Source organism: Xenopus laevis, chromosome 6L, assembly GCF_017654675.1.
Source record: "Xenopus laevis strain J_2021 chromosome 6L, Xenopus_laevis_v10.1, whole genome shotgun sequence".
NCBI classification, from domain to species: Eukaryota; Metazoa; Chordata; class Amphibia; order Anura; family Pipidae; genus Xenopus; species Xenopus laevis.
The window spans coordinates 149,242,086-149,265,517 of record NC_054381.1 but is presented as its reverse complement, the minus strand read 5'-3'; the positions used below and the strand labels follow the sequence as shown (position 1 = coordinate 149,265,517).

Below are 23,432 nucleotides of genomic sequence, written 5' to 3'. Positions count from 1 at the left end.
CGAAACCTTTACAAAAGATTCGGCTGCATCCCGAATCGAATCCAAACCCTAATTTGCATATGCAATTAGAGAAATGAGTGGGTGAAAGAGAGTAAAAAAAGAGTAAATCAATAGGAATAGTCTTTTCAATTCAGTGTATTATGGTGTGCTTTCCAACAGGCTGCAATTCCCATGTGCCTCCCAACATTCTGGAAACGGAAAGAGGGACGAAAAAATTCGCTGTGCGTAGTGCATCGAAAATTTTTTGACCACGTCCCTTTTTGAGGCCACACCCGTAATTACCATGTCCATTTTACAAAATTTGCCAGGTTATGAAAGTTTGAACACATTTCTGCAGTTTTTATGTTTTGTTACAGTTTTACTAATGAAGGTGAATTGCCCTTTAAGCTGTCAGTCTAACTTCTCCCAAGGGACAAAGCTGTTACAAATGTATCTTAAGTATCTATTCTGGACTCTCTGCCAAGAGCCAATTAAGTTAGAAACATTGTACCTTTTTTGGATGTTCAGTGCAGAGAAATCGGGACTTTCCAGTACAAATGCATGACTGCGGGTTGAGCTGTCAAAAGAGGGACAGTTGGGTGGTATGACGTTTCACAATGTCATGCACTACATGTTTTGGTCTAATAGCCTTAGTCAGGTACATTGACTTCCTTGTTTGTATGATGAAAAGTCACGCGATTTTTTGGATTCGGATTCAGCTCGGCCAGACACTTGGATTCAGTGGAGGGGAGGCATATAGGTGTCCATTCCTGCCCCCTAACTTGAGCATCAACGAAATGTGCAAGTTGGGGAGCTCTTTCGGGTACAGGCCAATATGGCAGGCGGTACAGACAGAAAAGCCATGCGACCGCCAGTGCTCTGCTCTGCACCTTGCAACGGATTATTAATCTGCTGTTTACCCTAGCAACTAGGCAGAGGTTTGATCAGTAGAAGACAATCATCGAAAGATACACAATAAATCTAGCCTCGGAAGTAAAAAAAATTAATAAAATAAACACTTTCAAATTGCCGGTCTGCACCATACTGAAAGCTAATTTCAAGGTTTACTTCCCCTTTAACAACATGTTATCAACCTTGTTTTTGACCCAAGTGCCTTTAGTGGCTATAGTTAACTAGTTGATACTATACTTGTATTGGGGAGCTAAATAGCTTCATTCATTCCAACAGCTCCAGTAATTAAGCTTTAGAGCATCGGAGCACATTATTAGGGCCCTTTTTGTTTCCAGATTTCTAGGAAACCTTTGTTCTGCCCCTTTCCCTCTCCCCTCAGAGAAATAATTAAAAGATGGGCTATAAAAAAAACAAGACAGCCGCAGAATTTGTCTCAGCCACAGCGGCGTGACTTCTCCCCACAAAGATGCGCTTGTTTATTCACGTTGGATGCTGAATGCCTGACTTTGTTTCATATTTACAATCTCTGCATTGATGGCCCCGGAGGAGGGTGCTAAATGGGTGCACTTTTGTGTTCTAACATCTAATCAGGCAAAAATAAAATGACAAGGATACGTAATATCACTGGAGAGGGTGCCAATTTGTTACTCCAATTACTAACCTCATACCGATGGCCTCATACCAATGCTTAAACCTGAAATCTCTGGGAAGTGTTACGTTATTAGGGACCCCCCAGTGATTCTAGCAGATCACCTTCTAGTTCCACACTTCTTTTCCAAAAATGCACTTTCCCAGGGTATTTTATGCTGATTGCAAAACTACAGTGCAGTAAAATGCCTAACTGCTAGAATGAAACGTACCTCCCAACTGCCCCAATACTGGGATGTGATCTGAAATATCTAAATTGCATGAAGTCATTGCATGAAGAACATGTTATCTAAAATGATCAGGACCTGGGGTTTTCTGGATAAAGGATCTTTCCGTAATTTGCATCTTCATATCTTTAGGGCAGAGACACACAATGCTACTTTGGGAGATTAGTCGCCCAGCGACAAATCACTTCTTCTTTGCGGAGACTAATCTCCAGAACTGCCTTCTGGCCGGCTATTTTGTAAATCACCGGCAGGATGGCACTCGGATACCTTCGGCTTTCCAAAGTTGCCCGAAGTTTCCTCGTGAACTTCGGGCGACTTCCAAAAATGAATCGTTCCGAGTGCCAGTTCGGGGAGATTAGTCGCCCAAAGAATATGCGAGTTGTCGCTGGGTTAAATTAGCAGCGTGTGTCTCTACTAGAAAATCATGTAAACATTAAATAAACCCAATAGGCTGGTTTTGCTTCCAATAAGGATTAATTATATCTTAGTTGGGATCAAGTACAAGCTACTGTTTTAATATCCCAGAGACAAAGGGGATCATTTTAAAAAAATTGGATTATTTGACGGCCTTTCTGTAATTTGGAGCAGGGCCAGAACTAGGGGTAGGCAGAGTAGGCACGTGCCTAGGGTGCAAAGCTGGGGGGGCGCCAGGCACATACCTGCTCTACCCCATGTCTGGTCCCTCTCTCTACCCTACTGTGGTTGCCATTTCCCTGTCTTCTTGCGCTTCTGCCTATGAGAAAGCGCCAACTCATACATGCGCGTGCTCAGCCAGTGCCATGACTGGCCATGATGCCTAGGGCACCTGGCCCAGCCCTGATTTGGAGCTTTCTGGATACTGGGTCTCATAACTGTACACAAAGTGGGTATTTTTCTTTCTGGGGTCTGAATAACACTTGCTCATAGGTCTATGTGGTAGACAGAAAATTTGGAGTTTCAATTTTTTTTTTTAAAGGCAAAGGAAAGGTTAAAACTAAGTAAACCTTATCAGAAAGGTCCACCTAAATATACCATTAAACCCTCAAAGTAATGTTGCTCTGAGTCCTCTGTCAAAATAAGCACCAAATTTCTTTCCTTCTCTGAGTCCGCTGTCAAAAGAAACACAGCGTTTCTTTCCTTCTATTGTGTACTCATGGGCTTCTTTATCAGACTTCCTGCCTTCAGCTTAAACCTCCTTGCCCCAGGCTTGAGCATGCTCAGTTTGCTCCTCTCCCCCTCCCCTCCCTTCTCTGCTGTAATCTGACCCCAGAGCTATAAGTGAGCAGGGAGAGACAGGAAGTGATGTCACACCAAGCTAATACTGCAGCTGCTATCCTAAACAAACAGAGAGCTTCTAGAGCTGTTTACTCAGGTATGGTAAAACATTCTACAGAATAAATATGGCATTCTAGCTTGCACTATTTCAGCTAATCGATTGGCAATAAAATGCTTTAATCTCCTTTAATTATGTATCACCTCTCCAGTTTGAAATTTCGGCAGCTGTCTAGTTGCTCAAGTCCACTTTCCCTAGCAACCAAGAAAAGAAAGAAATGTGATGATGAACAGGAGAGGGAATGTAGTTGACAGACATAAAATACTGCTGGGCTTTAGGGCAGAGCAATGGCTTAACAAGCTGGTTGACAGTATATCAACAATCCTCCGCCTCCAAGCCCAGCACAATGGCTGCCACCTCAATACTCCACAACTGGCAACAGGGTAGTGGGAGAAGATTAAAATGGTGGCACCAGATGAACAAAAAAAAACAATTTACTTGTATATACACTAGTCTAATTCACTGTGGTTTTAGCGAGACAAATGTTCTATTTCATGTGACCACATGAGAAAGCAGTGGTTGACAAACAGGGGAGGACAAATTGCTTTCTTCTCTCTTTCTGTCATAGGAAACCTGGGACAAAATGTCATTTCCCCAGTTTCATACAACATTTCCCCCAATCTGCTGCAATGGTAAAAAGCAGAACCTGGGAGCAACTGCGACCTCCATGATCAGAATAAATTAGGCCACGGGCGAAACCAAATCCACATTTGACGTACCTGAAAAAAACCAAAACTAATTTTAGTGTAGGCCTGTGTACTCGTGGGTGTGCCCCTGCCCCCTCAGCAAACATCCAAACCACAGCAACAGCAGCTAAAACTGAAGCTGTCTCAGGCAGTAACCATAAAACATTTTAATTGAATATATATACTGTACTGTATATGTGTATGTTATAATGCAGCTAACTGTGTCCCAGCAACCTCTGGAGTTTCCTATATGAACAACTGCTGAATTGACATTTTATTATGGTGCAGGCTGCATAAATCGAAGAAAAATTGCAAATAGTATTATTATTATTTTCTTGTGGATCAAGACAGTATTTTCTGACTTACAGTAAAAACTCAAAAGGGTGGAGGCCTATGGAATCTTTGGAAGGAGCTGACTGATCTTGTTAGACGGATCTGGAGACAGGATAACCCTATTACTGGGAACCATTACGCTCAATATGATGTGATTTTGTTAAACAAAGTAATGCTAATCCATCATTACAGCTCACTCTATGACATGCCAGTAATAAAACCCAAGAGAGAAAAAAAACCTATTAACACACCAGAATAATCAAAAGATAAATAACATTATTAAAGGGGATGTTGATTGGTTGCTATGGGTCACAATTTAGCACCTATGTTGGTAAATCGGTGCAGAGTCCTTGGAGCCTAGACTTCTAGCACACATTCTATCTACTGGCTCTGCTACGTAACTGATTCAGGCACCAGTAATTTATAGGGCCTCTCTTGGGCACAGGGCAGTCCTTAAAGGAGAATTAAACCCTAAAAAGGAATTTGGCTAAAAATGCCATATTTTATATGCTGCACATATTGCACCAGCCTAAAGTTTCAGCTTGTCAATAGCAGCAATGATCCAGGACTTCAAACTTGTCACAGGGGGTCACCATCTTGGAAAGTGTCTGTGACACTCACATGCTCAGTGGGCTCTGATTGGCTGTTGAGAAGCTAAGCTTAGGGCTCGTCACTAATTATCCAGCAGAAAATGAGCTTCCCCTGTAATATAAGCTGATGCTACAGGTTTGCTGATTATTAAATTCTGATGCTAATTGCACTGGTTTCTGTGCTGCCATGTAGTAATTATATTGTGAGTGGGTCTCTAAGCTCAGTAAGTGACAGCAGCACAAAGCATGTGCAGTGAATCAGCAAAAAAAGAAGATGGGGAGCTACTGGGGCATCTTTGGAGAAACAGATCTTTACTGCTAAAGGGCTTTGGTTGCCATGGGCTGGTACAGTAGCCCAAAACATAATGTACAACATAATGTAAAGGTGACAGGAGCCACTATGCGGGGGATCCCTTTTTTTTTATAATTTAACCAGTAGTTTTCAAGCAACTTGCAAATACAGCCAACGGGAGCCTGTGTGTTGAATCAAACTGATATAGTAATTGACAACATCTATATAGTATTGTTGCATTGCCTTCCATGAAACATCTTATCTTACAATATCGAGTAGGCAATCCCACCTTTACAGTCTCTTGTCCAGACACCAACTTGCATTTCTATAAACATGATCCCATTTTTGGGGTGCAATAATGCTCCTTATCATCTACTGCAGCAGCTGTATAGAGCACAAACAATAAATGGGGCTATAGCGTTCACCCTTCCTTGCACCCTCTAAACAGTGTTCTGGTTAGGCATGCAGTACCTCACCCAGTGCACTTGTTATTGGAAGCTAACTGTCAGCTAACCATCAACCAATTGCTCCCAGAACCCCCCAAAGTCCTCTCCCTGGGGATTTAATACACAAGCTCCAACCAATAGTATGTTACACATCCTCCAGTTTAAATGAATTTATCTGTCAAGCTCTTGGCAGCCAAACCAGCTCTGCACTCTGCTGTCAATGTTGCTTCATTATTGGGGCGCTGCCCTTCTCTGACACAGTCACAAATATTATTCTCCCTGTTATAAAATAATTTGGTTAAACCCGGCAGACTTGGCCAGTATAAATCCTAATGCATTCTGACATGTAAGATCTGAAGCGAGAGAAAGGTGAACACAGTACAGTGACTTTATGATTAATAGGATCCCTGGTGCCATAAAGCAGTCCTGGGCAGGGCTGGTCCTATCAAATGTGGGGCCCAATTGGGACCATGTTGGCGGGGCCCCTAGACAAAGTGTTGCTGGCTACTGACACACCAAGTATTTAGGAAAATAAGGGCAAACAGGCACAAAATAGAAAGGAAAGGGGCAGACAAGGTAACATAATAGGGGCACACAGGGTAAGAGAGAGAGGGAGGAAATAGGAGAGTGGACTGGGCCAATTAGTTTGGGGCTGGGCCGATTCAGCTTGGGAGCAGGCTTGGTTGGATTGGGGGCAGGCAGGGCCTATCAAGGTTGGAGGAAAGCTGGGCCTGTGAGAGTTGGGGGCAGGCTAGACCTATGGATTTGGGGATGGGCTGGACTCTCAAAGTTGGGGGCAGGCCAGGCAGCATCATGTGCTGAGGGAAATATTATCTGTGCTGCCCTGTGGTGCGGGGCCCCCCAGAGGTGCGGGGCCCAATTGGGCCCAATTGGCCTAAGGCCGGCCCTGGTCCTGGGTTACTACCGCCGTGTCTCTTAATACTGGCAAGGAACCTATCATGGATCGGCTGAGTTTCTCAGCTAGGCTGCTGGGAGACACTTTGCATCTGCTGCTGTGACATCTGGATGTGATGAATTAAGCAAAGCCTTTCCATTATTGCAGGTCAGGGCTGCTACAAAAACATATTTTCTTTCTTTAGTGAAACAAGATCTTTACATAAACCAAATTGTCCTGAGAATTATGAGAGCTGCATGCCATTATTAATCTTTTTTAACCCCTAAATTCCTGCGTGCTAAATCAGCTTTAGTTATCATGGCTAAACAGCATGTGGATTTATTTGTACATTCCCATACCCTTGCTATGAATGATATTCATGATCACTGGAGGTGCTACCAGTGGTGTAACTAGATGTTACCCACAGCAAATTAATTTTAGGGCCCCCAACATATCCAGAGGTGGTCCTGTTTTACCAATATATGTTGAAATTGCTCATTATTTAGGGCCTCATTGGGCCCCTATACTTCCTGGACCTCCCTGCAGCCACAGGGTCTGCCTCCTCTGTAGTTAAGAAACTGGGTGCTACTGTATAGTTGTCTATGGAGAAATATTTCCGTCTCACATGTACAAATGCCAACAAGCAAAGTAGTGCTCTGTAAATATGAAAATGATATCTAATAATTTTTTGGGCCCCTGACTAAACCTAGACAAACTTGGGTGAGGACCGCCTAAAACACAGGAGTTGAGGCCAAAGGGTCAACTAAGCAAACTCCCAAAAATGTTGAGGACCTTTTTATAGTACATCTCCCCCTTGGAGGTCAAACCTTTAGGTAAGGGACTACACGGATGATTTTGGCGCGATCCAACGCGATTCACAAAAACGCAGGCGTCAAGCAGGCGAATGCGACGGAAATAAGGTAAGTAATAGAATTGTCGGATGGTGTTGCATCATTGATCCGACGCGACACGACTGTTGGATGCAGACACTGCACGCTGCATCTGCATCCGACAGTCATGTCGTGATGGATCAACGCTGCAACTTTATCTGACATTTCCATCTCTTACCTTATTTCCATCGCATCCGACATGGCGCCTGCTTTTTATGCAGCATGTGGGAACTCCCCAAAATCGTCTGTGTAGTCCCTCCCTTACTTAGGGCTGCTGTCAACTTATAACAAGTTAACAGATATAGGAAAAACCATTGGCATATCACCCCAGGGCTTTCAGGTGCATGTAGTAGAGTAAATAGGTATGCTTCCAAAATTTTACCCTAACTGGTATTTAGGCTGAGCCCTGTAGGCTGTCAATTCACATAGGCATACCGGATGTTCAATCATATCCTTTATTTGGCACCCCTGGGAACTTTTTCATGCTTGTGTTGCTCCCCAACTCCTTTTACATTTGAATGTGGATGGGGACCCCTATGATAAACCTTTCTTTTGCCCTAGACATGTCCATTACATTGTATTCACTTCTTATTAGTATTCTAGAAAGAGTCAAAATGTGGCATCCACTGATATATATATATCTAGATATAAGTATTAGAGACACTCACGGGCATAATCACAGTTGAATTTATTGAAGTTTCACATATTCCCCCCACATTAACGAGTTTCGGTTCACTTTTATCCGTTGTCAGGATATATATATATGGGATCCGTTATCCGGAAACCTATTACCCATTATCCAGAAAGCCCTGAATCACGGAAAGGCCATCTCCCATAGACTCCATTTTAACCAAATAATCAACATTTTTATAAATGATTTCCTTTTTATCTGTAATAATAAAACAGTAGCTTGTACTTGATCCCAACTAAGATATAATTAATCCTTATTGAAAGCAAAACCAGCCTATTGGGTTTATTTAATATTTACACGATTTTCTAGTAGACTTAAGGTATGAAGATTCAAATTACGTAAAGATCTATTATCCGGAAAACCCCAGGTCCCGAACATTCTGAATAACAGGTCCCATACCTGTATATCCAGATATAAACGTGTAATGAAACGCGGCTTCAGGTCACACTGAGGCATGGCTCAGAATTTAGTCTTCTGCTCTGCAAGAACCGGTTCCTATGAGCCTCTCACCTGACTGTTGCACAGTATAATCCACAAACCACTGACACGTGGCACAGGATGTAATTACACATCAGTGTGTGGCCTTGCTAACATGCAAATAAGCAGAGATTATCCTCACAATAAACAGTAGAGAGAATAACTCAGCCCTAGCTCAGCATGTCACTGATACACAGCACATCAGAAATCTTTTTATTCAGTCTTAAAGAAGAAGGAAAGATACCAAAGCAGTTTATTGGCATTAGATTAGCCACAATAGTGTAATTCTGTGGCCCCCCCAGATGCTGTGTCTATTTACCACATGTAAACTTTAAAAGGTATCACTACAGAGATTAACTGGCCCCTGCATTGTCTAAACATCAAATTCAGACTAATCCTCCCGTATTGTTCACACTTGTGACACCTCTATTGTTCACACCCCTAAAGGCCTGTACTGTTCACACCTGAGACCCAGACTGAAACTGCCCACATTGTTCAACTGTTCACACTTTATACAAAATGCTAATGGGGCCCCAGCACTGTGTCACTGTATGTAGTACATATTAGAATAATGGATGCTTTCTCCACCTTGACATGAATCGCCTCTTTCACACCTCATTCAAACCAGCGGTCTTCTTTTTCCAATATTTGGTTAAATATCACAGTAACTACACAGAATCTACACCTCTGTGAATCTCTTCAGATGTCACCTCTTGAAGAGTTACAATGTGCCATTGTGATTGGATTAGTGGAAGAGTTTATATGACGAGAACTTCCCACACCAGTCAGTTGAACTGAAGAAGCTGCTCGGATGAGTAGTGAAACGTCTTCATTGATTACTCAGCAAGTCCAGTTGTTTTTAGATTTACTTATACTAGATAAACCATGACCTGGATGAATGAAAATCTTCATAGTAATACATATTAGAATGATAGCTTTCCCTGTCTCCTGATCTGTTCTGCCTTCCCTCCCTGTGTGTGCCATTCTCTGCTTGCCCAGTGCTGCTTGTGTGTGCCATTCTGTGCTTGCCCAGTGCTGCTTGTGAGTGTCATTCTCTGCTTGCCCAGTGCTGCTTGTGTGTGCCATTCTCTGCTTGCCCAGTGCTGCCAGTGGAATGTAAGCCTGTTAGGGGTTTGTTAGTATTTGGAAATTGTTGTTAAGGGCCCCTAAGGTGTCATTTGTTGGGGGGCTGTTGTAGTATCCACAGGGGAGGATGAGGCATATGGATTTAAGGGTATGTTTTATCATTACTTCAATTTTTCACATATGAGTGATAAAGGATTTCCCTGCAGTGAGCACCAACCATTTGATTCTTTGGTGTGCTACAACCGTTAATGTGGATATGATCTTAAACGTTAACATGGGTGTAGTTTACAGTGGGTGTGGTTTAAAAGGGGGAGTGGTCAACACTGACTTCTATTATGGGCCCTCCACCACAAGTAAAATTTTGGCCCTCTGTACCACAGAAGTTGGACAGCACTGGTGTAAGCTATAAGACCAGAGCCGGACCAGGTGCCCTAGGCAACTTGGCCGGCCACATTGCTGACTGGGAGCGTGCATTCACTAAAAGGCGCGCGTTGAGCACATGCGTGAATGGAAGCTGGCACGCATGCATGAATGGGCGCTGGTGTGGATGAGCGCTGGCACGCATGGACTCTGGTGCGCATGCGAGAACAGAAGAGGAAGTGCATGCGCCTATAGGATAGGAAGTGCAAGCACGAACCGATGCACGGGCAAGCAGTCCAGAGAGGAGACCGGACCAGGGGTAGGTTCCAGAGAAGGTACGTGCCTGGCGCCCCTTCAGCTTTGCGCCCTAGGCACATGCCTACTCTACCTACCCCTAGTTCCGGCCCTGTATAAGACTATATTTATTCTGTAGAATGCTTCACTATACCTGAGTAAACAGCTCTAGAAGCTCTCTGTTAGTTTACGATAGCAGCTGTCATATTAGCTTGTGTGACATCACTTCCTGCCTGAGTCTCTCCCTTCTCACTTATAGCTCTGGGCTCAGATTACAGCAGGGAGGGGAAGAGGGAGGGGGGGAAAGGGAGGGGGAGAGGGGAGCAAACGGAGCATGCTCAAGCCTAGCCCTGGAGGTTTATAATGAAAACAGGAAGTCTGATACAGAAGCCCATGAGTACACAATGGAAGGAAATAAATGTAGTGTTTCTTTTGACAGAGGACTCAGAGCAGCATTATTCTGAGGGTTTGCTGGTGTATTTATATAGACTTTTCTGATAAAGCTTACTTAATTTTAGCATTTCCTTCTCCTTTAAGAAAACAAATATTTAGATATTTGACCGCCACCAACACAATCTACTTTTCTTTCTTTGAACAAACGTACGGTGATTTGGTATTTGCTCTTCTTATAGTATACGTGGGACTCACCAATCAAGGCACAGACATGCAAGTCTTGCACTGTGCTCTAAACTCATTACACTAATATACTTCTGCATTGAGTCGCGGCTATGAGTGCTCTGCTGTTAGCCCAATGCTAAGGACAAGGCCCCGCTTCAATCAAATTACATTCTACCAGTGCTTGGGGGGTTTATTTACATATATTTATAAATAATTCAGTATTTCAAAGACGCTGGCGCTAATGTCTCACTAAAACCTTGGCTAGTAATGTAATTTTTCTTCATGGTGCGATATCATTACTGACAACAGAAACCTCCCCTAACAATGTGTGGCCTTGCTAAATCCTACCCAAGGTTAACACTTTATCACGTACTGGTCAGAGGTGCCCAAATATCAGTCAAAGTACATTTGTGCTGTACATGTTCTCTGTCAATAAACATAATGACCTTCCTGGTATAGCAGTGCGGTCAAGTACTTGATTCAGTCCATGCGCCTATACGTGTATGCACATTCTTTATTATAGAATCCGGAAATCCAGAAAGCTCCAAATTACGGGAAGACCATCTCCCATAGACTCCATTGTAATTACATAAATATATTTTTTAAATGATTTCCTTTTTCTCTGTAATAATAAAACAGTAAGTACCTTGTACTTTATCCAGAGAAATATATAATTAATCCTTACTTGAAGCAGATGAATTATAATTGGTTTTATTAACATTTAAATAATTTATAGTAGACTTAATGTATGGTGATCCAAATAACAGAAAGATCCCTTATGCGGAAAACCCCAGGTCCCAGGCATTCTGGATAACAGGTCGAAAACCTTTAGGGCAGAGACAGACAAGAAGATTCGGGGAGATTAGTTGCCCAGCGACAAATCGGCTCTTCTTCTTCCCCGAACTGCCTCCCTGCCAGCTAGAATCTAAATCGTCGGTGGGATGGCACTTGGAGCTCTTTGTTTTCCGGAGTCGCCCGAAGTTTCCTTGTGAGGCAACTTCGGGCAACTTCGAAAAACGGAGCGTTCCAAGTGTCATCCTGCCGGCAATTTAGATTCTAGCTGGCAGGGAGGCAGTTCGGGGAAGAACTGCCACCAGGATACCAGGAAAACTCCCGGTGGGCCCAGATGTCAGTGGCCCACATGCTGCTAAACTTTTGGCCTATTTCATGGCCATTCCCTATTTCTATGAGAACAAAGAGGCTAAATAGATGGAATAATTGATTATAGTATAAAGAGAACAGACTAGGAGAATAGAGGTTGATTGAGGCGATGAATAATATTAGTACTGAGAGTGGGCCCCTAGTCTAAGGTTTTATGGTGGGCCCCTGGTCTAAGGTTTTTGGGTGAGCCCCTGGAGTCCCAGTCCGACACTGGATGCAACTACAGGATGGGTACGTCTGGGGACCCAGAGGGGGTCGTGGCTAGGTCAGGGGGCATGTAGAGGGGTTGCAGATAGGGTTGCCACCTGGCCGGTATTTACTGGCTTGGCCGGTAAAAATGATGGTTGATCTCAATGTTATTAATAGGGGAAAAAAGATAAATATATAGGAAGGCCAGAAAAGGTGGCAACCCTAGTTGCAGCAGAGGCAGGGAGGCCCAGAGGGGGGACCCTGTGGTGGAAGCCCCAGTGGGCCTCCAACTCTACACTCCAACGCTGTACTTACACCCTTATAAAGACAGATCTGTGCTTTCCTGCAGCCTTCCGAAAGTGCAAATGACACAATTCCTGAAAGTCTCCATTTAACATTCCATTTCTCCTGAAACAACCGATTACAGAATCCAAACAAAGGGTATATAATGTGTTATCCCCACAGCATGCAAAGACTCAGTGAGACAAGCCAACAAGCATTACTTGGAAAGATATTGGCCCACGACCAAAGCGTGTCCTTTGCCAATGTGTTGCAATATACTTCATACTGTTTACAGTACAATTCTGGCAGAGAAATAAAAACTCTGCAATGAAAAATGACTCTGCAGACAAAGTCCTCCAGCTCCAGGGAAACTAGAAGTGTGTCTCCTACACTGCAATGCTTTCTGACACTGCGATTCACTTTAAAGGGATAGTATATACCCCTGAATGATTACAGCCTGCGCTGAACATACTTATTTGTCTATTGCTTTGAAGGAACCGTAACATCAGAAAATAAAAGTGTTTTAAAGTAATATAAATAGAACGCAGTGTTGCCCTGCACTGGTAAAACTGGTGTATTTGCTTCAGAAACACTAGTATAGTTCATATAAACAAGCTGCTGTGTAGCAATGGGGGCAGCCACTCAAAGGAGAAAAGGCTCAGGTTGCACAGCAGATAAGCTCTGTAGAACATAATGGTGTTATCTGTTCTCCACTATTTAACCTGTACCATATAGCCTTTTTTCAATTTCCGCCATTGCTACACAGCAGCTTGTTTATATGAACTATAGTAGCAAACACATCAGTTTTACAAGTGCAGGGCAACATTACATGATATTTTCATTTCTTTAAAGGGGAAATCCACACAAACATAACTTAAAAGGGTGGTTCACCTTTGATTAAACTTTTAGAATGCAATAGAATGTCCAATTTTAATTCCATTGGTTTTCATTATTTATTTGTATAGTTTTATAATTATTTTTACTTCTGACTCTTTCCAGCTTTCAAATGGGTGTCGCTGACCCCCATCTAAGAAGCAAATGCTCTGCAAGGCTACACATTTATCGTTATTGCTAATTTGTATTGCTCATCTTTCTAGTAAGGTCCTCTCCTATTTATAATTCAGTCTCTTATTCAAGTCAATGCATGGTTGCTAGGTAACTTGGACACTTGTTTACAATGCAAATTCAAGAGCTGCAGAATAAAAAGTTAAATAACTCAAAAACCTTAAATAATAAAAAATTAAAACCAATTGCAAATTGTCTCGGAATATCTCTCTACATCATACTAAAAGTTAACTCAAACATGAATAACCCCTTAAAGCTTTTTGAAAAGTAAACATAATTTCAAACAACTTTAATGAGGCAATATACCTCATTTAAAAAATATGCAGACTTTTCATGATTTTAATGGTTTCTGACAGTTCCCTAAGCCGCCCTAGCCCAATGCTCTCCTGCTGATCTGTCTGACTACTTTGCTGAGCTGACTGACTACTGTTACTTTGTATCAGCAGCCATCTGTCCTTAGCCTGCATCCTCCAAACCCACAATTCCCTGCACTTGTGATTTCAAAAAGGAAGAGAACATCCCAGTGCAATGCATTGTGGTTATGTAGTTCCTGCATGCTGTCTGTAAGCTGTGGAGTAGTTGTTACAATTTGTAACATCAGTGTTTAGTCCCTCCTTCCCTGCCAGAATTTCAAATGATGCAGAAAGAGAAGAACTGTTAAACAGTTGGATTTCAGCATAGCAAATGGCATTTATTCATACTTTTTGAAAAATCAAGTAACTGTGATGGACACTTTCATTTTTTGGTGTTACTGTTCCTTTAAGAAATTAAAGGAACATTCAATTTGTGCCAGAATGTTAATTCTGGCACAAAGCAAGCCTGTTTCCCTTTAGCACTTCCTGTCACTTCTGGTCCCATATAACTTCAAAGGAGTTGATTAAAACTAATCCTCATGCTTGGATAAGGAAGAGGATAGCCAATTCCGAACAAATTGTCTTTTTATAAAAGAAGGTGTGAATTCTGTGAGCATAGCTGCTCAACTTTCAAATTAGTGCTTATTATGGCTAAAAATAGGAAAATGAAAATGAAATTAAAACAATAGGTGGAATGTAATGTCCACACAAGTCCTATTTCATGTGCTCATTTTTAGCAAAGGTGTTTTAAGGGTATACTGTTCCTTTAAAACAGTGGTTAACCTTTATCTTAACTTTTAGCATGTTATAGTATGTTATAGAATGGCTAATTCTAAGCAGCCTTTCAATTGGCCGTCATTTTTTTTTTCAAATAGTTTTTGAATGATTTGCCTTTTTCTTCTGACTCTTTCCAGTTTTCAATGGGGGTGACTAACCCATCTAAAAACAAATGCTCCAAAAGCTACAAATGTATTGTTATTATTACATTTATTACTCATCTTTCTATCCAGCTCTCTCCCATTCATATTCCAGTCTTTTATTCATATAAGTGCAGGATTGCTAGGGTAATCTGGACCCTAGCAACCAAATTGCTGAAACTGAAAACTGGAGAGCTGCTGAGTAAAACACGAAATAACTGAAAAACTACAAATAATAAAAAATGAAAACCAATTGCAAATTGTCTCAGAATATCACTTTCTACTACATCATACTAAAAGTTAATTTAAAGGAAAAGGAAACCTTAACAATAAATAGGACTAAAAATGCCATATTTTATATAGTGAACTTATTGCACGAGGCTAAAGTTTCAGCTTGTCAATAGCAGCAATGATCCAGGACTTCAAACTTGTCACAGGGGGTCACCATCTTGGAAAGTGTCTGTGACACTCACATGCTCAGTGGGCTCTGAGCAGCTGTTGAGAAGCTAAGCTTAGGGCTCGACACTAATTATCCATCAGAAAATTAGGTTTGTCCGTAATATAAGCTGATGCTACAGGGCTGATTATTAAAGGAACCGTTCAATGTGAAAATAAAAACTGGGTAAATAGATAGGCTGTGCAAAATAAAAAATGTATCTAATATAATTAGTTAGCCAAAAATGTAATGTAGTTACAGTAATGGAGTGACTGGATGTGTAACATAATAGCCAGAACACTACTTCCTATTTCAGTGTAGAATTCTGCTGGAGTAGCGCTATTAATTGGTGCGTTTTGAAAAAAAAAACATGTTTTACGATGACAGGATCCCTTTAAGGATTCGGATTCGGTTTTGGAAGGCATGAGGATTGCCCAAAAAAAGGCCACATACCAAACTGAATCCTGGATTCCCTACAGTAGCGTTTCGTTGAGGGGGGCGGGCCCTGGTGCGTGACGCACAGCTGGGCCCCGCCCCCTCCATACGGCCGCATTTGGCCGAGTTTCCAATGGCGAACGGACTGCAGGGGGGCCCTGAGGGGTGCGGGCCCTGGCCCGCTCGCACCCCCTGCTCCCCCGGTAGTTCCGCCACTGATTCCCAATTGAAAAGGGACAGTGTAACTTCTTTACAGAAATGTATTATATTATAATTTATATAGAATAAGCGGACATATTCGACTGCGCTTTACAGACATTATGCATCATTTACTTCAATTCCTGTGGTTGTGGGTGCACAGGACTTTTATTTTTCTTTGGAGTCCCATTCTAGGTGACCCAATGTGCTTCTACTTGGAGACCCCCAGGAGAGGACCCTGCTAACTCAATTGTATGGGGCTCTGTGATTCCTGACAGTGGTCCTACTGGTTTCCATAACCAATAACACAGATGTGACATCATCCAATGGTGGGAAAAGGTGGTAAGTGGTTTGGAACCAACAACCCAAGTCCCATCTAACAGACCCACTGACCTACATCCATAGTTCATACCCACTACAGTACTCTACACATGGAGTGATGCCGACGATGCAACAGAATAATACTTTATAAAAGATTTACATTTTCCTTGCATATTCAAATATTACAATTTGACTCGTATCTCTCTCTCTCTCTCTTTTTTTTTTTTTTTTTACTAGGGATTGCATTAACCATACCACTGCAATGAGGTCCATGATGGAAACCTTACCATGCTGGATTATGGCATGCTCCAGGAGCCTTCGGCAGAGCTGCTCTGCTTCCAAACGTGTTTTAGCTTCTTGTTCTTGAATCAGCCAGTCAATGAATTCCGAAGCCACAAACGTTCGTTCATATTTCATGTCATCCTCTTCTCTGGCTTGCAAAAGTGTGTTTTCGGAATTCATGATCCTATCATGAATAATACAAAAAAATTTAATTAAACTAAATCTGTACAACAAGGTAGTAGAGGAACATGGTCTATGCTAAATTAAAGATGTAGTCCAGGGCCCCCTCCTTTTTATCAGGTTAAGTATGAAGATCCAAATTATGGAAAGATCAGTTATCCAGAAAACCCCTGAGTATTCTGTATAACATGTCCCACACCTGTATATTATATAATATCCATGACATTAGACTCTCTCTGGGTTGATGATTTGTGCATCATTTATGCATGAACTACAAATGCTGGTGTACACTAACATCATGCAAATCACTGTACGACTATGGGGTATATTTATCAAAGAGTGAAATTAGAGATCACCACAGTCCTCTAGAGTGAAATTCCGCCACTCTCCATTCATTTCTATGGGATGCTTAAAAGAGTATTTAACAATAGGTAAAAGTTCATCCTTTGATAAATACGCCTTTCAAAATTCCATAGAAATGAATGGAGAGCAGTGGAGTTTTCAGTGGTGATCTCTAATTTTACTCTTTGATAAATATACCCCTTTCTCTTTAAAAATCTGAATTTAACTGCCTAAAAATCACATGTATATCACATGATATGATCATTCTTTGATAAATATACCCCTATGTGTCAATGGAACCTTTCTGGTTCCCTAGTTCTAGTCCCCGGTGCCCTCTCCACAAGTCTCTTTACACACAGTGCCTGAACCTGAATTCTGTATTATAAAATAATATATATTCCATACCTTAAAGGGATACTGTCATGGGAAATCCATTTTTCAAAAGAGCAAACAGATTTTTTAATATTCAATTTTGAGATCTGACATGGGGCTAGACATATTGTCAGTTACCCAGCTGACCCCAGTCATGTGACTTGTGCTCTGATAAACTTCAGTCACTCTTTACTGCCGTACTGCAAGTTGACGTGATATCACTCCCTTCCCCCGCAGCAGCCTAATAACAAAACATTGGGAAGGTAACCAGATAGCAGCTCCCTAACACAAGATAACAGCTCTCTAAGAACAACACTCAATAGTAAATGCCAAGTCCCACTGAGACTAATTCAGTTACATTAAGTAGGAGAGATAACAGCCTGCCAGAAAGTAATTCCATCATAAAGTGCAGGCACAAGTCACATGACTGGGGGCAGCTGGGAAACTGACAATATGTCTAGCCCCATGTCAGATTTCAAAATTGAATATAAAAAAATCTGTTTGCTCTTTTGAGAATTGGATTTCAGTGCAGAATTCTGCTGGGGCAGCACTATTAACTGATGTGTTTTTTTAAAAAAAACATGTTTTCCCATGACAGTATCCCTTTAAAATATAAGCATATTACAAGTTACCTTGGATACCCATTAGCTATAGAAAACCACTAAGCCTGTAGCCTTGAGCCTTTGTATTGTCACAAAACTCCTCAGCGGCTGCTAATATCCTTGCATATAACTGTAGGGGGTTCGTTATCCTATATAAATTGCAGATACATATTACCTAGACAACGGCAACAACTGAATGCGACATGAATCGCAGGGACGGTAAACAAAGGTTTATCTAGGGCTAAACTTCATTAAGCAGAAATATTCTTCTAGATCGTTGTCTCAAAGGCTCCTTCAATAAATGTGTTACGAGTAATAATCTCATGAATTCCATGAAAGAAGCACTGTTAAAAAAATCTGTGTTTCAAAACCTTCGACTTTTATTTAGCGCTTTTCAAAGAGATGAAATAAGTGCAGCTCACAGCCAGCCTAGTACATTATTTATAGCCAGCTGAGACCGAACAGTAGCCTCTTTTATTGAAGTCAGAAATATTCACGTGTATGGACGCAAGGAAGCGTGTGTGTTTATGTCAGTCTGTGGGTTAGATGTAGATACATGTGGATCCCTGTGGTGATAACATGACTACAGAAGCGCAATTGTAGGTGGAATCAGGGGGGTAGTTTTCCTGGGTTTAAAGCTGGCGACATCGAAGGGGTTGGTGAGCAACATGTTGGGGAACACTGATCTAGGGTTATTTCATACACTTCAAAACTGCTGCGTGCACTTTCACAAACCAGAGGTCAGCGGTGGATTAAAAAGTAACCTTATTTAACCAACATTTCTCCTCCTAACGCGTTTCGTGTGTTAACGCACGCTGCAGTTTTGAAGTGATTGTCGGCTAGACCTCCCTAAGCTGCTGGTTCGGGCGAAGCACCCGAGCCAGAGTCTTGGAGCGGTGAATAACCTGACTTGAATGCTTATGAGAGTAACAATTTAAGCGACTGGTCCGGGGCATTTGCACAGTTAAAGGGTGAGCAATTTGAAGGAGGATTTCTGTGTGTTACCGCATTGCATTAAAATTATTTAATTAATCATCCATTAAAGGAGAAGGAAAGCTACCAAAGCAGTTTATTGCCAATAGATTAGCCACAACAGTGCAAACTATAAGATTTTGTTTATTCTGCAGAATACATTACCATACCTGAGTAAACAGCTCTTGAAGCTCTCTCTGTTTGTTTAGGATAGCAGCTGCCATACTAGCTTGGTGTGATGTCACTTCCTGTCTGAGTCTTTCCCTGCTCACTTATAGCTCTGGGCTCAGATTACAGCAGGGAGGGGAGGAATGAGGGGGAGGGAAAGAAGGAAATAGGAGCAAACTGAGCACGCTCAAGCCCTAGCCCTGAGGGTTTAAGCTGAAAACAGGAAGTCTGATACAGAAGCCCATGAGTACACAATAGAAGGAAATAAATGTTGTTTTTCTTTTGACAGAGGACTCAGAGCAGCATTACTTTGAGGGTTTACTGGTGTATTTATATAGACCTTTCTGATAAAGATTACTTAGTTTTAACCTTTCCTTCTCCTTTAAGGTTTATTTCCTCAGTTACTTATAGGATGAGTTCCAACAAACATGAAAGCCCATTCAGCAAACCTCCCAACATTTTGGAAATAAAAAGAGGGACAAAAAAGTTGCAGCGCATAGCGTGGCGAATTATTTTTACCATGCCCATTTTTGTGGCCAAGCCCCCTAATTACCATGTTAATTTTAAAAAAAATTCGCAGGTTATAAAAGTTTGAACATATTTCTGTGTTTTTTTTTCAGTTATTACAGTTTTGCTAATGAAGGTGAATTGCCCTTAAAGCTGTCAATCTAACATTTCCCAAGGGACCTGTTATCTTATATTGTTACAATTACTTATTTGCTTATCTAGATTGCTTATCTAGATACATTTGAATTGTTACAAATGTATCTTATCTTCTGTTGTGGCTGTTCTGAGCTCTCTGCCCAAAGCCAATTAAGTTAGAAACTTTGTTTCTTTTTCTGGCTTTCCAGTACAAATGAGGGACTGCAGGTTGAGCTGTCAAAAAATGGACTGTCCCTCTAAAAATGGGATAGTTGGGAGGTATGCATTCCGTATCAGTGGTATAGTTATTTTTGTATTTGTTCTGACATTTCAGGCAAATCCTTTGGATGTTTGGATGATAGGCTGCATGTTATGTCTACTAGACCAGTGAGTTTGACTTCACTATAAGCTCAGATCATTTTCTCATTGATCTTGCAGTGTTGCATTTAGCAATTAAACACACAGGACATCACAGAAAAAAATGTGGGAATAGTAGAATCTATGGCATCAGCACAATAATACAGGTATGGGACCTGTTAAGCAGAATGATAACAGATCTTTCCATAATTTAGATCTTTCATACCTTACTAGAAAATTATGTAAACATTAAATAAACCCAATAGGTTTTGCTTCCAAAAAGGATTAACAATATCTTAGTTGGGATCAAGTTACTGTTTTATTATTTGAGAGAAAAAGAAAGGCATTATTTGGATAAAATGAAGTCTATGGGAGATGGCCTTTCCGTAATTCAGAGCTTTCTGTATAACAGATTGTCGGGTAACAGATCCCATACATGTACTATGCCGCTACCATAGCTTCAACAGCTGGCAATACTCAAAAGGGTTATTTTTGTGATATAAATAGAGTGCTTCCTCAAACTTACATTCCTTTCCTATTGCATACAATGCTTTTTTTTATAATAGTGCCCAAATTCTCGAATTCTTTCTAAAGCCAAACAGATAAGCAGTGCAAACTTTGCAAGCCATTAGGGCCCATACACAAAGAAAGAATGTCCTAGGCCAGTGATCCCCAACCAGTAGCTCGTGAGCAACATGTTGCTCTCCAACCCCTTGGATGATGCTCTCAGGGTCCTCAAAGCAGGTGCTTATTTTTGAATTCCAAGCTTGGAAGCAAGTTTTAATTACATAAAAACTAAGTATAATGCCAAGTAGAGCTTCCTGTAGGCTGCCAGTCCATTTAGGGGCTACCAAATAGCCAATCACAGCCCTTATTTGGCACCCAAGGGACTTTTTCATGCTTGTGTTGCTCCCCAACTCTTTTTACATTGTGGCTCATGGGTAATAAAGGTTGGGGACCCCTGTTCTAGGCTCACAATATCTATACTTTTCACATCTATTTAATGGAGCCCTGTTTTTTATCAGGGTTTCTTTCCCCTTCCAACATCCCGCTGTAGTTAACCTACACATAGGCTTATTGCAGCTGGACAGAAATAACCTTGTGCTTTTTGGAAAGGGCTCTGCTTTCTGGTTACTGTGGAGAAGACAAAGGCTCTGCAATATTTCTCAATCTGGAATGTGAACAGCAAATAAAGAGCTGTCAGTGCATTATTCAGAAGCTTCGCCTTTATTCTGCAGGTACATAATTTATGATTACTCTGGCTGGCAGGGAAAAGTGTGTGTGTTATTCAGCCTTACTGGAACAATGGAAGGGCTCTCTGTGCTTGAAATGCCAAACAGGCCGTTGATTCAAGCAAGTTTTAAAGGCTGCCTATGGGAACCATATCTGAACGACTTTATTTCACATATAAATGACCTCCGTTCCATATTTCTGATGTCAGATCTCAGATGCTATACATTAAAAATGCACTTAAGACATAACTACTGTACAGTCTGCAATGGATGAATCATTAAAAAAATAACACAAACAGTGAAATATACACGGAGGTAGGTGGGTGGGCCACTAGGAATTCCATTAAGGCTTGAGAGCTGCACACTAAACAACATATTCTGATGGACGATTCACCTTACAATGAACGTTTAGTATGATGTAGACATATTTTTAGACAAATAGAGGCTGTAGTATTTTGGTTAGATAAGCACTATGCCATCCACCCCAATGCGTGAGCTCCTGGTAGAATCCTGCAGCAGGTTGGGTACATGCAGATTACACGCAAGAAAAGCAAGTTACCCTGTAGGTTGCGGACAGGATTTTAGGGTGGGGGAATAGATGTGGGTCTGAAGGTCTGCAGGTTGGGTTGAAGGTCTCATTTATATTTCTTATCTTAAATTATATTATCTTTGTTTTACTCCTTTAAACATTTACCCTGGCCCACTTCAGATGATGTCACTTCCAGTTTACAGCAACAACACTTCCTGTTTAATGGTGATCAGCGAGTTGCAGGTAAGGCAGTTGCGGTTCTGGTCGTGGGTAAAAATGCAGGTTGCAGGTCCGGGTTGTGTCCAGGTCTCAAAACTTGGTTCCGCTTCCGATTCAGGCAGCCATGTTGGGACACAAGGTATGCTTACTATGTGTATGTATATGATGTATGATCAGTCGACCACCACCTTGATCTTAAGTCACATGCATGTGCGTTAGTGATGTGCTAAAAAAGTCAATCCGCACCCAACCCGAACCCAGTGTGCTCTCCTATCTATATACTTGTGTGCACCCCGCTGTGATGTCACGGAAGGGGGTGGGGCATGCCTGATTGAGTATATAATAGAGAGCACATCCGGACGGAAGTAGGGCAGTAGAAAGTCATGGACGGAAGCTAAAGTTCATCATACTGGTTAAATTAAGGAATGTTGGCCTCACCTGGAAAATAGTATTTGTACCTGGATAGAGAACTGGCTAAAAGATAGACTACAAAGAGTGGTGGTAAATGGAACATTGTCTAATTGGACCAGTGTTGTTAGTGGAGTACCGCAGGGCTCTGTACTAGGTCCCTTGCTTTTCAACTTGTTTATTAATGACCTGGAGGTGGGCATTGAAAGTACTGTTTCTATTTTTGCTGATGATACCAAATTGTGCAGAACTATAGGTGCAAGTTATACACTAAATGGCAGTGTGTAGGGAGTTTCCTTAAATGAGAAGGATCTAGGGTTTTTTGTAGATAACAAGTTGTCTAATTCTGGGCAGTTTCATTCTGTGGCCACTAAAGCAAATAAAGTTCTGTCTTGTATAAAAAAGGGCATTAACTCAAGGGATGAAAACATAATTATGTCTTTTTATAGGTCCCTGGTGAGGCCTCATCTGGAGTATGGGGGCAGTTTTGGACTCCAGTCCTTAAGAGGGATATAAATGAGCTGGAGAGAGTGCAGAGACTAAGTGCAACTAAATTGGTTAGAGGGAGGGAAGACTTAAATTATGAGGAGAGACTGTCAAGGTTGGGGTTGTTTTCTCTGGAAAAAAGGCGCTTGCGAGGGGACATGATTACACTTTACAAGTACATTAGAGGACATTATAGACAAATAGCAGGGGACCTTTTTACCCATAAAGTGGATCACCGTACCAGAGGCCTCCCCTTTAGACTAGAAGAAAAGAACTTTCATTTGAAGCAACGTAGGGGGATCTTCACAGTCAGGACAGTGAGGTTGTGGAATGCACTGCCGGGTGATGTTGTGATGCTGATTCAGTTAATGACTATAAGAATGGCTTGGATGATTTTTTGGACAGACATATCAAAGGCTATTGTGATACTAAGCTCTATAGTTAGTATAGATATGGGTATATAGAATTTATGTGAAAGTAGAGAGGGGTGTGTGTATGGATGCTGGGTTTTCATTTGGAGGGGTTGAACTTGATGGACTTTGTCTTTT

The 23,432-nt window shown here is 41.5% G+C and overlaps 1 protein-coding gene across 2 annotated transcripts in view; it reads right to left on the bottom strand.

The window, feature by feature from the left end:
* The window catches only part of deptor.L (DEP domain containing MTOR interacting protein L homeolog), an 87,723-nt gene that overhangs the window by 20,701 nt on the left and 43,590 nt on the right, over positions 1-23,432 (bottom strand). For both annotated transcript variants that reach the window (XM_018268232.2, XM_018268233.2), the window contains one exon: positions 16,381-16,559. In XM_018268232.2, coding sequence (XP_018123721.1) covers positions 16,381-16,559 — 179 coding nt within the window. The remainder of the gene's footprint in view (positions 1-16,380; positions 16,560-23,432) is intronic.